Source organism: Channa argus, chromosome 5 (assembly GCF_033026475.1).
Source record: "Channa argus isolate prfri chromosome 5, Channa argus male v1.0, whole genome shotgun sequence".
Taxonomy (NCBI): domain Eukaryota; kingdom Metazoa; phylum Chordata; class Actinopteri; order Anabantiformes; family Channidae; genus Channa; species Channa argus.
The window spans coordinates 24,316,455-24,331,169 of record NC_090201.1 but is presented as its reverse complement, the minus strand read 5'-3'; the positions used below and the strand labels follow the sequence as shown (position 1 = coordinate 24,331,169).

At 39.2% G+C, this 14,715-nt stretch overlaps 1 protein-coding gene across 2 annotated transcripts; it reads left to right on the top strand.

The window, feature by feature from the left end:
• Positions 1–1,331: 1,331 nt before the first annotated feature.
• On the top strand, positions 1,332–13,626 carry rbbp5 (retinoblastoma binding protein 5). Of its 2 annotated transcripts, none has more exons than XM_067505209.1 (14): positions 1,332–1,471; positions 2,293–2,318; positions 2,510–2,682; positions 4,385–4,525; positions 4,632–4,794; positions 5,775–5,884; positions 6,227–6,346; positions 6,609–6,762; positions 6,884–6,955; positions 7,179–7,296; positions 7,916–7,985; positions 8,231–8,466; positions 9,300–9,377; positions 13,217–13,626. In XM_067505209.1, exons 1-14 carry the CDS (start codon positions 1,453–1,455, stop codon positions 13,267–13,269), a joined length of 1,533 nt encoding a protein of 510 aa, XP_067361310.1. In that variant the 5' UTR covers positions 1,332–1,452; the 3' UTR covers positions 13,270–13,626. The 2 variants fall into 2 exon arrangements, with proteins under 2 accessions (XP_067361310.1, XP_067361309.1); XM_067505208.1 differs by having other exon boundaries at positions 9,300–9,524.
• The last annotated feature ends 1,089 nt before the right edge of the window (positions 13,627–14,715 follow it).

Below are 14,715 nucleotides of genomic sequence, written 5' to 3'. Positions count from 1 at the left end.
GTATCAACACTAATTGGAGGGAGCCTGTTGTCTTTGTCCTCCTCTGTCCCCCTCTCTCTGTCCCTTTCTGCAGGTGTCCCCCGGCTTTGAAGCTGTGTGTCTTCCAGCGTGCAGCTACTGGTCCTACCAATCTGCCCGACGTTTTGTTGTTGCTTTTTGTTGCTCTGTTCTTTTCTCTCTCCCCTTTCCACTCACCCCAACCGGTCAAGGCAGATGGCCGTCCACCCTGAGCCTGGTTCTGCTGCAGGTTTCTTCCGTTAAAGGGAGTTTTTCCTCTCCACTGTTGCCTATGGCTTGCTCCAGGGGGAATTGTTGGGTTCTCTTTATACATCTTTATAATCTTGATTTACCCTCATAGCCTTTTTTTTAATGTAACACTTTAACCAGGAAGCATATACACGAAATGTGATGTCACACTGGATGTTTTAATAATTTTTGTAACTTAGCTCAAGCAAATTTATTTAGGGCTTTTATTTTGAATACCGGAAGTCGGTTGTTGGAGTTTATTGCGGCTCTAGCACCGGATCCATCCCCGGATCCTGCAACATCATCAGCTACGCTAGTTGTTTTCGAGTGAAGGAGTATGTTTTGCCTTGTGTGATAATATTTTTTAATATATATAAATGATAAAAGCTGATTGAAGTGAAGCTGTTATCTATTTACATCCTGCCCTACTGACAGCCCAAAGTAGCTGAATCATTAATATTATTATACAAACAAAACAAATATACCACATTCTCTTACATTGATGGTATTTATCAAAACCTTATACAAACAGATTTTACTGTAATCTATATTCCTTGCATCACACATATTGTGATGCCCATCAGTTGCCAGATGCCAATAACAAAAGTTTGATTTCATGATTTAAAGGGAAGTAAAATGCGTTTCATTCTTAACTTTTTCATTTTTTCAGTCTGTCTCAATAAAAGGGTTAGTTTTCAAGGTCAAAGCCATGATACACATAGTACAGAAATGATTTGCTGAACAAAGATAGAATGATCATAAAGCAACACGGACATTATAGTCATAGGTTACATGATATTGTAATAATAATAATAATAATCAGAATTTTCTTGACAGTAGTAATGTTGTTACAGATGGTTTACATACATTTTCTCATTCACATTAAATTGAGAAAAGTGAAGATTTCAGGAAATGCGTTGCTTTTGATGTGTGAATACGGTGTATTACTAGGCGATAAAGACGCTTTAGACAATTGTAACTTACTTAATTAGCAACACAAACAGATAAAACACAATTTTATTTCCCTAAACTACAGTTAGTGTTTTTATTCAGGCGCGTTCTACGGCGCATTGTTTGGGGTCCTGACTAGAAGCTCGGCGCCAGTCTCCATTGGCAGTCGGAGTAGAAGTAAACACGAGTGAAATTTTGTGAAATATTCGTTGAAATCGAGTTATTAAATAGCTTTAGGTCATCGGTTGTGCAGCAATGAACCTGGAACTGCTCGGTAACTAACGAAAAATATCTAATTGCTTTCTGTAATCTTGACTGTTTGTACCCCGCTAATGCTGACTTGTACACTTGTTGTGCTTAGCATTGTAATTTAGCCTAGCATGTTAAAAGCATTACACACGTATCAATTTAAAATTCAAAAGAGTTATTACAGTCGCACTGAAAACACTGTATTTCATATTTTACCATAAGTTGCTTCTTAGAGATTCGTCCGAGCGTATAAACTTATATATTTAGGTTAAACCTTATATAATGGAAGCAAAGGAGGTGGCAGTTAGCTAACGTAACCCTAATATCTCTCGTATTATGTTTGAATTAAATGATAAGTAAATGCGAAAGTGCATCCCGTCTTTTTACGCCTTGTTGGTCATTTCATTATATATATAGGCTATATATAGGCCATCATGCACCATAATAACGTTTAGCTCTTAGCGTTTATAGGACAAAGGCCAACTATAAACAAGACAGATGCTCCATATGATGGGAGTTAATATTACTACTCAGGAAACAAAACACACTTCGACCTATTAAGCCACTGTTAGATAGGGAAATTGCAATATAGCTGTTTTTTCAAGTAAAATTGTTTCTCAAGCTTAGGCTTTAATACTACTGTATGGTAAATCTAAATATATGTTGTACTTTTGCCACTTCATAAAGAATAAATGTATGATTTTTGTTTGCGAAATGTAGTTACATGTTGTTTAATTGTTATTAATGTTTTTAAATGTAATTGATAAGCTGTAATGTACTTGCAGTACCCAAAACTCTGTACTCTGTAATATATGTTTCATCACTGTCTCTGTTTTTGTCTTCTAGAATCATTCGGGCAGAACTACCCAGAGGTAAGCCACTAGTTCATAACTTATATATGATCTTGAGACAAGTTCCAATTTAGATTTGTGTTTTCAATCACCCAGATATTTAGCTTTATGCAATATGGTCTTTATGTTTAAAGAATACTACTTGTGTTCAGATTGGCTCAGTGTTGATGCAAACTCTCTGACTTTTTGGTTTATTGTGTTTGTTTGCGTAGGAGGCAGATGGCACTCTGGACTGTATCAGCATGGCACTCACCTGCACCTTCAATCGCTGGGGCACCCTGCTGGCTGTGGGCTGCAATGATGGCCGCATCGTTATTTGGGACTTTCTCACACGAGGCATCGCCAAAATCATTAGTGCACACATCCACCCAGTCTGCTCCCTCTGGTTAGACACATTATTCTGTTTGTGTGTATGTGTGTGTTTGTTGTCATTGCGAGTCTTTCAATGACTTCAGCAGTCACATATGAAGGGTACCCTATTGTATTGAGATCTGGTTGCTATAGGCTACCACCATCCTGAACTGTTAATAAAAGTCAGGATGGATCCATACTTTCATGTTGATTTAATCAAATTCTGATCCAACTATTGGAAGGTGCAGCAGAGACTCACCACAACCAGACAAAGCTTTTACGATTTCCTTTTGTATAATTTTTGTGAGCCCCTGGAAATTGTAGCCTTAGTTTCCTGTTCTTAACTGACAGGAATGACACCTAGTGTGGCCTGCAGCTTTGCCCTGTTGGCTTCAAGGTTCAACATGTTCATTCTGAGATGCTCTCCTGCATCCCTCAGTTGTGACAAGTAGTTATTTGAGTTACTGTTGCCTTTCTTTAACCAGTCTGGCCATTGCTGTCTAGCCTCTGCCATCAACAAGGCATGTTTGCCTGAATAATCGCAGCTCCCTGGATATTTTCCCCTTTTTAGACCATTGTCTGTAAACCCAAGAGATTGTTGTGCATGAAAATCCCAGTAGATCAGCATTTTCTGAAATTCTCAGACCAGAACCATGTCCGTTCTAAGCCACTTAAATCACTTAACATTTTTTCTGCATTCTGATGGTCTGTTTGAACTTGAGCAGTGTCTTGAGCATGTCGACATTGAGATACTGCCCTGTGGTTGGCTGACATTTGTTCTACAAGCAGTTGAACAGTTCTATGTAATTGTGGCCAATCCCATTGTTTTCAAAATGTCATTGTTCTTAACGAAACACAATCACAACATAAAATGGCCGTTCGTATTCTTTAGCCTCTTGTCGAATAACAGACCTCTGGATCACAACAAGGACCTGCTAAAGAGTGAGGCAGACAGATCAGGGTTTCCTATAATGTGCCTCAGTTAATTCAGCCCCCCTTACTTTACATTTGTTAATTAGAGCCATGTACACAATGTAGTATATGGAGACTAAAGTCCTTCAACATCTGCAACACCATGTTGCGGATGTTTTATGAGTCCGTGGCATCCAGCTCCATCTTCTGTGCTGTGGTTTGCTGGGGCAGCAATTTGAAAGTGGCAAACTGTAACAGACTGGACATACTAATAAAGAGGGCTGGTTCTGTTCTGGGGGAGAAGCCGGACCCGCTGCATGTTGTAGCTGAGAGGAGAATGTTGTCCAAACTTCTTTTAGCCCTGGACAATACCTCCCACCCACTTCACTGTGTGCTGGCAGCCCAAAGGAGCCACAGGAGCCACAGGAGATCCTCTCTCCCAGTGGCCATTAATCTGTTCAACTCATTCCCCTTCTGTAAAAAGGAGAGGGACTAAATGGTCAAAAGGAACAAAATAGTATTGTTTTTAGTTCATTTATTATTTTTATTTTATTTATTTTTCCACGTAGCTGGGTTTTTCTGGGTTGTTTGTACTTGTTTATTGTCTTGGTTTGGTGGAGGTTTCTATTTTGCATGTGGAGATCCCTATGGAATCCAAAAAGTTTTTTGAATCTGGAGTTATACTCATTTAAATGTTTTATTTCTTCGAAAGTAGTTTGAAATGCTAATTTTACTGTAACAAACAAACAAACAAACAAACAAACAATTAAATAAGTGTTTTTTTTCTATCACTGACTTAAAACATGACTTATTTGTGTGTCTAGCTGGAGTCGAGATGGCCATAAACTTGTAAGCGCCTCTACAGACAACATTGTTTCTCAGTGGGATGTCCTGACTGGAGACTGTGACCAGAGGTTCCGTTTTCCTTCACCCATCTTGAAACTGCAGTGCCATCCTAGAGACATGTGAGTGACCTGTACATGTTGAAACGCTGATAGCAGTGACATCCACTGACAGATTTTTTGCTAATGTATCTGCTTTTTATACAAACAAATTCTTTTCTTGTTTTAGGGACAAGGTGCTGGTGTGTCCTATGAAGTCAGCCCCAGTCCTGTTGACTCTGTCAGACTCAAAACACGTTGTCCTGCCTGTGGATGATGACTCAGACCTGAATGTGGTGGCTGCCTTTGACAGACGAGGAGAGTACATTTACACTGGCAATGCCAAAGGAAAGGTCAGTGCCACTGTCAGTTGTATTCACAGTGCACCATTCATTCATATTCAACGGCTTGTCCCTTTAGGGGTCGCCACAGTGGAATGTCTTCCGCACATTGATTTGGCATGTGTTTTTACGCCGTATGCCTTTCCTGCCGCAACCATTTCATTTATCTGGGCTCGTGAATGCCACCAGGGTTGCCCTTGGGGGCTGGGCGGGGCCATACCTAGTGAGGTTGGATTTGAACCTGTGGCCTTCTGCATCCAGACCCGATGCTCTACCATTGAACCACCAGGCCCCCTACAGTGGACCATTCATTCACATTTCCATATTTGTAGAGAGCTCAAGAAACAAGATTTTGATTGCGGAAAAAGCTCACTGCTTAAAATTTCTATTAGTAGAATACGGCTGAGCGATATGGCCAAAATATAAAATGTCAAATGTATTTATTTATCCTTTTTCTCTGAGTACATAAATAAAAGACAAACATAAACATCCCACATTTCACTTGATTTGCATTTGACAATACCTTTCTTGATTCTTGATACAAAATACAATAAATAAAGATAAATATAAAAAATGAAAAACTTTATGTGAAGGCCTCACCAAGAGACAAGCAAGAGAGTGTGGAGGTAGAATTTCTTCTGTCTCCATGTCATTGAGTTAAAATATTATATGTCTTGAGTTTTATGTCGTTGTTTTTTTTACATTGTTCAAAAACCAAACATTTTATTATTTGAATATATTCAATATATTGCCCAGCCTTAGAGTGGAATTAAAACATTTTTAATTTGTCATGTCCCAAGTGGTAGAATTTTAAAAGGACACTTGCAGAAATCAGCAAGCACACCGCTACATAGATCAACAATTTAAAAATAACATGGTCTGATAAACCTCTAAACACGGGTAAATTCCCCTCCACTTACATGTTACACTCACAACTCTCGGGGTTTTTACTGTTTAACTTTGCTCACATCTATTTGTATCTGTTGTTGCAGATACTGGTGTTAAACACAAACACCCAGGAGCTGGTGGCATCCTTCAGAGTCACGACTGGCACCAGCAACACCACTGCTATCAAATCCATTGAATTTGCACGCAAGGGCAGGTGAGAGACAACGGGAGGTCTTTCTGTATCTTGGTTAGAATGGGATAGAAATAAAATTACCTAAACGACACCTCTTGTACTGGGATATAGTCCATTCTGGGTTGTGCTTCTACTGGGACACGGTCTCATTCCATGTTGCATTTTAGAACAGATCCATATACACAAGAGCATGGTTGGTCACTTGGGAAAACATCCTGGACTACCAGGGTTGTCAAACACTTCACTAAAGCAAAATAAATGAATTTAATGGACAAAGCTGTGAAAGTTTTTTTGCGAGGGTTTATTTTTATGATTATGTATTTCTGCTTCTTTTTTTCACCCTATCCTATTTTGTGTATGCAGTTGTTTCCTCATTAACACAGCAGACCGGATTATTAGGGTGTATGACGGCAGGGAGATACTGACCTGCGGCCGCGATGGTGAGCCTGAACCCATGCAGAAACTACAGGACCTGGTCAACCGGTACGTAAGCATTAAGCTTTTTAATAATAATAATAATAAGTATGCTCCTTATTTGAATTTTAAGGAGTAATTTGTTTTGCTAAATTCCAGTACTGTATATGGGAAATTGCAGATTTTTCCATTGTTTGTGCAAACTTTTGTAAGGATTGACTGAATTCTAACACCAAAGTATAGTTTCCAGAACTTCAAACACTTTTTGGCAAAGTCTCTCTCGTTTTGATCCATATTTGTGATGTCCTCCACCCATGTTCTCTTGTTTCAGGACTCCGTGGAAGCGTTGCTGTTTTTCTGGGGATGGCGAATACATTGTGGCCGGTTCAGCCAGGCAGCATGCCCTCTACATCTGGGAGAAGAGCATCGGCAACCTAGTAAAGATCCTGCATGGAACCAGAGGAGAGCTGTTGCTGGATGTTGCTGTAAGGAATCCAAGTCAACAACAATTTTGTCTTTTAATACAGTAGTTTTATTATATTCACTTGTTTGTGACCAGAGCAGATAATCACATATACTCATCTCACCTTTTGACCCTTTGTCCAGTGGCATCCTGTTCGGCCCATCATTGCATCTATATCCAGTGGAGTTGTGTCCATTTGGGCTCAGAATCAAGTCGTAAGTAGCTGTATATACAGTGACGGTAAAGGCTGAATGTACATGTACAGATGATTTTTCAGTGTTAAATCCGTTATTTTTTTTAACAGCATCAACAACAACATTTGCTTTTTTCTTTGTGTTCAAAAATGGTGGAAATTTGCCTCTAATTATCCACAACTACCATATGACTTGGTGTAACGCAGCGGTTTAGTGTAACTGATGTGTGAATCTGTGTCCAAAGGAAAACTGGAGTGCTTTTGCCCCAGACTTTAAAGAACTGGATGAGAACGTGGAGTATGAGGAGCGAGAATCTGAATTTGACATTGAGGATGAAGACAAGAGTGAACCTGAACAGATGGGTATATGTGACACACACACACACACACACACACACACACACACACACACACACACACACACACACACACACACACACACACACACACACACAATTTGAGGATTTGTTCTGTTTTGCAACTTATGCTTGTTCTTATTTGTGCAATTTACTACTGTTTTGGAGAGTGATTTTAGGGTAGACCATAGAAATCCTTTCTTCACACGGTTTAAAATCTAACTTAAACAGCATAACTCAAAATAAATCAGAATACCAAACCAGTACTAAGCATTTTAAGCAAAGCATTTATTGTATAGTTTGGCTCATAAGTCACTTGGATGGGTTCATCTCAAACACCATGTATAGCTCAATTTGTCAATTGAAATCATTTGCCCAGAATGCATTGCACAGGGGAACTCAACAAGTTGAGTAAATGTCTGGTAAAATCTCACCAAAATGAACAGTCCTTTTTTGCTGTCTCCTCAGGGTGTTTGTTACAGTATCATGTTTGATATACTTTGATAATATACATAACATTATTTATTACAGTTATTGTCAGTCGTAAATGTTGTCAGTCGTCTGTTGTGTTTCTGATTCATGGATTGTCCTGGTTTCTCTAACACAAACTTGTGCTTATACTGCAGGTGCAGATGCTGCAGAGGACGAGGAGGTGGATGTCACTACTGTTGACCCCATTGTTGCTTTTTGCAGCAGGTGAGAAGGAAAAGGACAGTTTACTAATATCAACCAGTCTACTATGACTACTATATTTCAAAGATATCATAAAATGAAACTAACTTTGCACTAGTTCAGCTCTTTGTTTACAAACACTTTATGTAGTGACTATTTGTCAAAAATGAAACAATTATATACGCAGCCAAAAAGAGTCCACTGTTGAGAATGTCCACCTGAATTATCTGTTGAATGGCTGAGAGTCTTGCATGTGTTTATGTGCTTAGTGATGAGGAGTTGGAGGACTCTAAGGCACTGCTGTACCTGCCCATCGCCCCAGAGGTTGAAGATCCTGAGGAAAACCCTTTTGGGCCTCCACCAGATACATCAGTCCAGGGTGCTGCCCCCGAGGATGCATTAGCTGGTGGTGACAAGAAACAGCGACAGCCTTCATCTGAAGGGGGCCCAGCCAAAAAGAAAGCCCGAACGACCACCATAGAACTACAGGGGGTGCCCAGTGATGGTGAGACATCAAATCGTCAACAATAAATATATATTTTTGCTTAAAATGTCAAACACTGGCCATTCCTTTCTTTATATGCAGGAAATATAAGAGGGAAAGTATAAGAGATGATTATTTGACCATGCCATCACAAAAAGCATTCCTGTTTTCTGATCTGATCTGTTTTTAATTTGTTGTTAATGTATATTTGCCTCATGCGTACCTCTCGTCTTTATAAATGTTGGTAAATTTATACATCAACATAAAACAGCAATGATTCCATCAGTACAACGACAGTCATTTCTAAGTCTAATGCTGTTTACACTTACTAATTCCATTTTTTTTCTAGTTTGCTGTTATAATTTGGCAAGCTGTGGTTGGCATGGTCTGTCGGTTGATTTACCTCTTTGCTTTAGATTACAATTTCTAGACGGCTCATAAAACTTAGTACAAATGATGTAGGATGAATGCGAATAACATTGGGGATCCTTTGACTTTTCTTTTAACTTTAATTTGCTGCCTGCATAACTGGTAAAATCATTAGTTGTACTTTGTGTTTAGTTGTAACCAAGGTTGGAATGTAAGCACAATTGGGATTGAAAACAGTGTTAAATATAATGTTAAAAAAAAAACTAGGAGTTGCAGACTGTTAACTATGTCTGTTGCTGCACTTTTACAGATAGAGCTCTAGATATTAACTGAATTTACAAAGTTTTATCATTTTATGGGAATTAATGAAACGCTAGTGTGGATATAATTGTTTTATGTGTAGTGTTATGTGAAAATTAGCTACTTTTTTATCTTGATGTGAGAAAGATGAACTGTGACCCTGTGTCAATCCCCTCTCTCCTCAGAGGTGCACCCCCTACTGGGTGTGAAAGGGGATGGCAAGTCAAAGAAGAAGACAGCAGGTCGGCCCAAAGGTTCCAAAGGTAAAGACAAAGACTTCCCCTTCAGGCCCAAGCCCTACAGGGGTGAACGGCCCTCCTTCCCCGTGGAGGCCCTGGGCAGCTCTGGCCCAGGAGGAGGAGGAGTAGGAGGAGGGATGAAGGGCAGGGCAGAGGGGGGCCTGGCCACAGGTAAGCATGCCACTGCCCCTGCTGCTGAGTCTGGGAGCTCTGCTAGTTCTGCTGCCCTGCTAGTCTGAAACCTCACCAGCCCGGCCTGTCTCCAAAGCACCGCCTCCCTCCCTGTTCTGCTTCCACCCAACACCAACCCCCCACTCCCCAACAACCCCAAGCACGCAGCTCATTGACCTGTCTGGTGTAAAGCCACAGTCTGGAGGTTTCTTAAGCCTTTGTTTCATTTAAAAGATGGTCAGTCTTTATATTTGCCTCAAATTGTAATACATAGCAAACCTCTGTTGAAACTCTTTAACAACTTGATCCGACATGTAAACATGTGAACATACCACAGCATTATAAGTCAGATTATTATAGGAAATATCTAACCTTTACATGGGTACTAAATGAGCTTTAATAATTCTAAAAAGTATTAATAGTGATTGTTTTCTTGAAAGTTTCCTCAACACACTAATTGATTTAGTATTTAAAAATGCTAATTCATTCTGAAATACATCTGGGCAAGACACTGAACCCCCCAACAGCCCTTTCCCATCCCCAGCTGTGCAGTGTCGGTCCAAGTCCGGTAAAAATTGTGGAGGGTTGCGTCAGAAAGTGCGTTCGACGTAAAAACTCCCAAATCAACATGCGGACAATGAATCGCTTTGGCAACCCTGAACTCACGGAATAAGCTGAAAGGACAAAAAAATAAAAAAAACAAATCCTGAAATCACATCTACTAGCACACAGGCCTTATAGTTGGTCTATGGCCTGTGTAACAAATTGCAGGTTACTGGTCAGTCTTCATCAGTCAGTTGTGGTCCAGTAGTTTGGTTCAGCTGTCCCCAGAAAGCTAATAGACTAAACCAAGAAGCAGTTTTTTCAATTATACAGAAATCTAAATGAAAATGAAGTTCGAATTTTCAGAATTGTCCTCGTCTGAAATGTTCAATTTTAAACCAAATGTGGTACATTTTCCAGTTTAGTCCTATATTTTTTTTTTCAATCTTGAGAATGCTTGCAACTTTTAGAACGATTAGGCAATCGAGTGTCCAAAAGAAAGAGTTGAGTAAACGCACAACCAATTCTCTTACAGTGTGCAATCTATTTAAAAAAAATAAAAATAAAAAATCCTTTCTGCTCTTTCTCGCACTTGCATCTCGTGAACTGTGAACACTTTTCTGATAGGATTTTGCTTTGATGTTTCCTCCTTGACTTAGATTTTTGCTGCCTTCTACCTCACTTGTAAGTCGCTTTGGATAAAAGCGTCTGCTAAATGACTAAATGTAAATTTAAATGTAATGTGCAACATACCTGAAGATCTTATCAATTTTTCATGTTTTCCATGAGATAGATGTCTTGAACTACCTGGTTCTGATTAGTGTATATTACTGGGTATCTCCTCGCTTTGTTATTTGGATACCTTTCAGGAACCTGTTGTTTTTATAGCATGTTTGAGCCTGTGTGTGTGTGTGTGTGTGTGTTTGAGTGAAAGACACAAACAAAGACATTCTCAGAATTAACACAACAGCTCTGTTGTAGTTAACTGGAGTCATGTCATTACAGTTCTACAACTGGGTTAACTTTCAACTGCCGAGTACTGGTATTTTCAGACCATTCAGGGTGCCCATGCTGACCCATGTCCACTACCAAAAGCACCTTCACATTTTGCAAACATTGTTGCTGACCAAGTACACCCCTTCATTGAAATGGTATTTCCTGATGATAATGGCCTCTTTCAGCAAGATAATGCACCCTGCCACACTGCAAAAAATGGTTTGTCCGGGCCTCCAAATGCTCCAGGTCTCAATCCAGCCAAGTATCTGTGGGATGCGTTAGAAAAACATGTCCAATCCATTGAGACCCCACCTTGCAACTTATGCGATGTGCTACTGATCCTTTGGTGGCCAGATACCACAGCATACCTTCAGGGGTCTAGAGGAGTACATGCCTTGGAGGGTCAGAACTGTTTTGGTGGCAAAAGTGGTGGCAAAACTACCTAATATTAGGCATAATGTTCACTTTGGATAAAAGCGCCTGCTAAATGACTAAATGTAAATGTAAACAATCTTATGGCAGTGCATATAATCACATGTTCAAACCCAAGCCAACAGGGACACTAAAAGTAATTTGACTCAGTCCCACACAAACCATCTGGCTGCTGGAAATGCTTAACAGAGCAGCAAATGAGTGTATTACTTTGCTGAAAAGGGTTCCCCATAGGTGTACTATTACCTCTCATTTGGAAAACGTTTGTTATCTGTACCTTACTTTTTTAGAACTTAAATGCTTTTCTCCAAAAAAAGGAAACTGAATGTATTTTAAACAATTTTTAAAGAATCACTGGGAAGCATTTGACTGGGCAGAGAGCCACAGATAAGCTGGAGGAAGTCAGAAACTATTGAGAGATGGAGAAATTCATTGTTGGGTTTTGCTCTTTTCACATTTGTCATGTATAGAAACACTATAGTAAAACAAGTTATTGTTATTGCAAACACTATTGTGCTAAATATTACCTAAACAAATTTAAAATCAGAAACACCTGAAGAAGTTTAGCAACTCTACAAAGAAGCTCTCTGTCCTTAGAGTGAAAGTAGCCGAATTTGCAGTGACCCCTGTTGTGTACATACATAGTTTTCTCTCTCCCTGACTGTGGCTTTATCACTGTATGACCTCTGCTAACCTCAGCCTCAGTCTGACTAATTTGCTGTCATCTAAACTGTAGTGATGTTGGGCTGTGGTTGGCAGATGGGTGCTGACGTGGCTAACAGTGGGATGGTGCAGCTTGTTTTCTGCAGGCTAGCTGCCTAGTCTACTACTTCCTGCTTGGCCTTTGACCCTCCTGCTCCCACTCCCACCTCGCTCCTTGGGCTTGCCATGTGAGCATTTGTCTGCAGCGCTGCTCAGGTCCTGTCTTGTCTGTTTCTGTGTGTGTGTGTCCGAGAGATGTGGGATGATGACGTATGTTTATATGGTTTGTAATAATGTCTAACATCATCCTACGTTGAACTTCCACCTAAAGTTTTGCTTCCAAACTGTTTACCTATAGCTGTTTAGTAGCAGAATAATTTTAGATTTTTACCCAAATTCAAGACACAATTTTGTCTTTTCATGTACCAAATGTAAATGGAATAGTTCAGGATTTTTCAAGCTGTTCTTAATACAAAAATAAAGGTGATATACATGCAAAAATAGATATTAATTGCTAAAACATTTTTTTCAACAGTGTCGGTGAGTGTTATTACCCAGACTACATTGTAAGAAATTAGAGCGACAGTGTACAGCTCTCATTTACTGCAAATACTATATTCCCAGTCCACTTAAGAATGATATAAAACTTCTACAACTTCACTAATCTAAATCGACGTTTTATCTTTCAATGTTACAATTTAAGCCGAATTTTACAGTTTTTATTACCCTGAACTGCAGTGCAGAGATTTGATCTAATGTCTTTTTATTCAGCCTTGTTGCAGCATAAACATCTGCAGGAAAAATTACATTTCTGACTGTTTTTGCATAGATGAAAAGCCATAATGTTGGGAAAGAACACATGGCAGACATGACTTACACCTAAATATTTTGTTGTGCATATGGACTTAGTTCTTTTAGAGTTTTACATCATTGCACGTACATGTTTACCCACCATCAATAGGACTATATACATTTTTTCTTGTTCATGATATGTCTGACATTAATCTGTTTTTATGCAGGGAGCCTGTTATCACAGTCGTACAAACAGCACGACATTGGAGGGATGGACTGATTGCTGTCATATACTGTTATGGAGAAGAACCTATAGGTTTAACCAGAGACAAATGAAAATCCCGATGTCATGTACAGACTGTGAGAGAGCATCCTGTTTGTACAGACTGTTTGTTTCCTGCTAAGCGGCACAGGGAAACTCCTCAGGCCAGATCACTGACAAGAGCCATCCAGAGAGTGTGAAGCACCCAAGTCATCACAGTAGAGATCATGTCTTCAGTCTGTAGGATTCGTCATGTATAGAATGCGTGTGGCCTGATTTTGTATGTGTGTCTGTGTGTGTGTGTACGTGTGTGTGCGCGCCTGTGTCTTGACTGTCTTGTTTTTATACGTATTAAAACATTTTGATTTACAAATTATGAGCTGCTGTGGTTTTGTTTTGAAGCGTGTACTGATCTGTGGACTCTGACAGATCTTAGACCTGAAAAGAATTTCTGGGTAATGATTTTAGATTTGTAAAAAGCAGGACATCATGGCAGTGTTGAAGTAAATTGCCGTTGTTCATCACTGAAAACTCTTATTATCGAAACTATGAGGGTTTTGTGATTTACCACTAAAGTATTCCCTATATATATTTTTATAGCACAAATTTAAATTTATTGGCAACCTACATTATTTAAAGATAAAGTACTTGCAATATAACATTAATATTCCATATTCCTTTATTTCTCTCTTTCTTTATTTCTCTCTCTCTTTCTCTCTCTCTACCATAATTCTGTAGTTGCTGTTCAGGCCTGTTAGTTAGATAACTCACGGGATGAGTGAAAGGACAAAAAAAAAAATCAAAATATGTAAATCTTAAAAAAGAAAATGTATCTAAAGTAAAAGTACTCACTTTTGTGAGGTTATGCTATTATATATCTTAATGAATTATTTGTAATTAATTTATGAGTGAGTATTATTGTGAGCATCATTTTTGGGTTGATCAAGGCGGAGCTATTGGATACCTACAGTATAATCTGTTGGGTTTTATGATCATACTTCATAGTATGTAGGAACATTTATCCAGCAAAAATACATTGTAATAACTATATGTTTCATATTAGATTTTCATATAAATCATCACATGATCTAACCAATAATTCCACTTCTCTGATGTCATTTGTCACGTTGTCAAATCACATGGATGTTCACTCTCCCCCGCAGCCCACCCTGCCGGTCCCACATGCCCATTGCCCAACAGTGTTCAACGCCTGTTTTAACCAATCTCAAGTGGGCGGGACACCAGCGGATAACGGGAACAGGGGGCGGATCATAGACGTGTCAATCAAAGAGCCGGTAAGGTTAGACAGAGTTAACCAGAAAAATACCGGAAAAAGCTCCAAAAGAAAAGGAATACAAGTAAAAACGATGTCATCGCAACAACAACAAATCAGAAACCCATCAACACCACCTTGTGGTTTTACTATAATAATATATAATGTTTTACAAAAATATTATCAAATGC

Bases quoted from the DNA above. Each gene is read 5' to 3' on its own strand.
- rbbp5 (XM_067505208.1), top strand. The intron at 2,319-2,509 runs GTAAGCCACTAG...TTGTTTGCGTAG, and splicing joins TCGGGCAGAACTACCCAGAG to GAGGCAGATGGCACTCTGGA. The intron at 6,763-6,883 runs GTAAGGAATCCA...CCCTTTGTCCAG, and splicing joins AGCTGTTGCTGGATGTTGCT to TGGCATCCTGTTCGGCCCAT.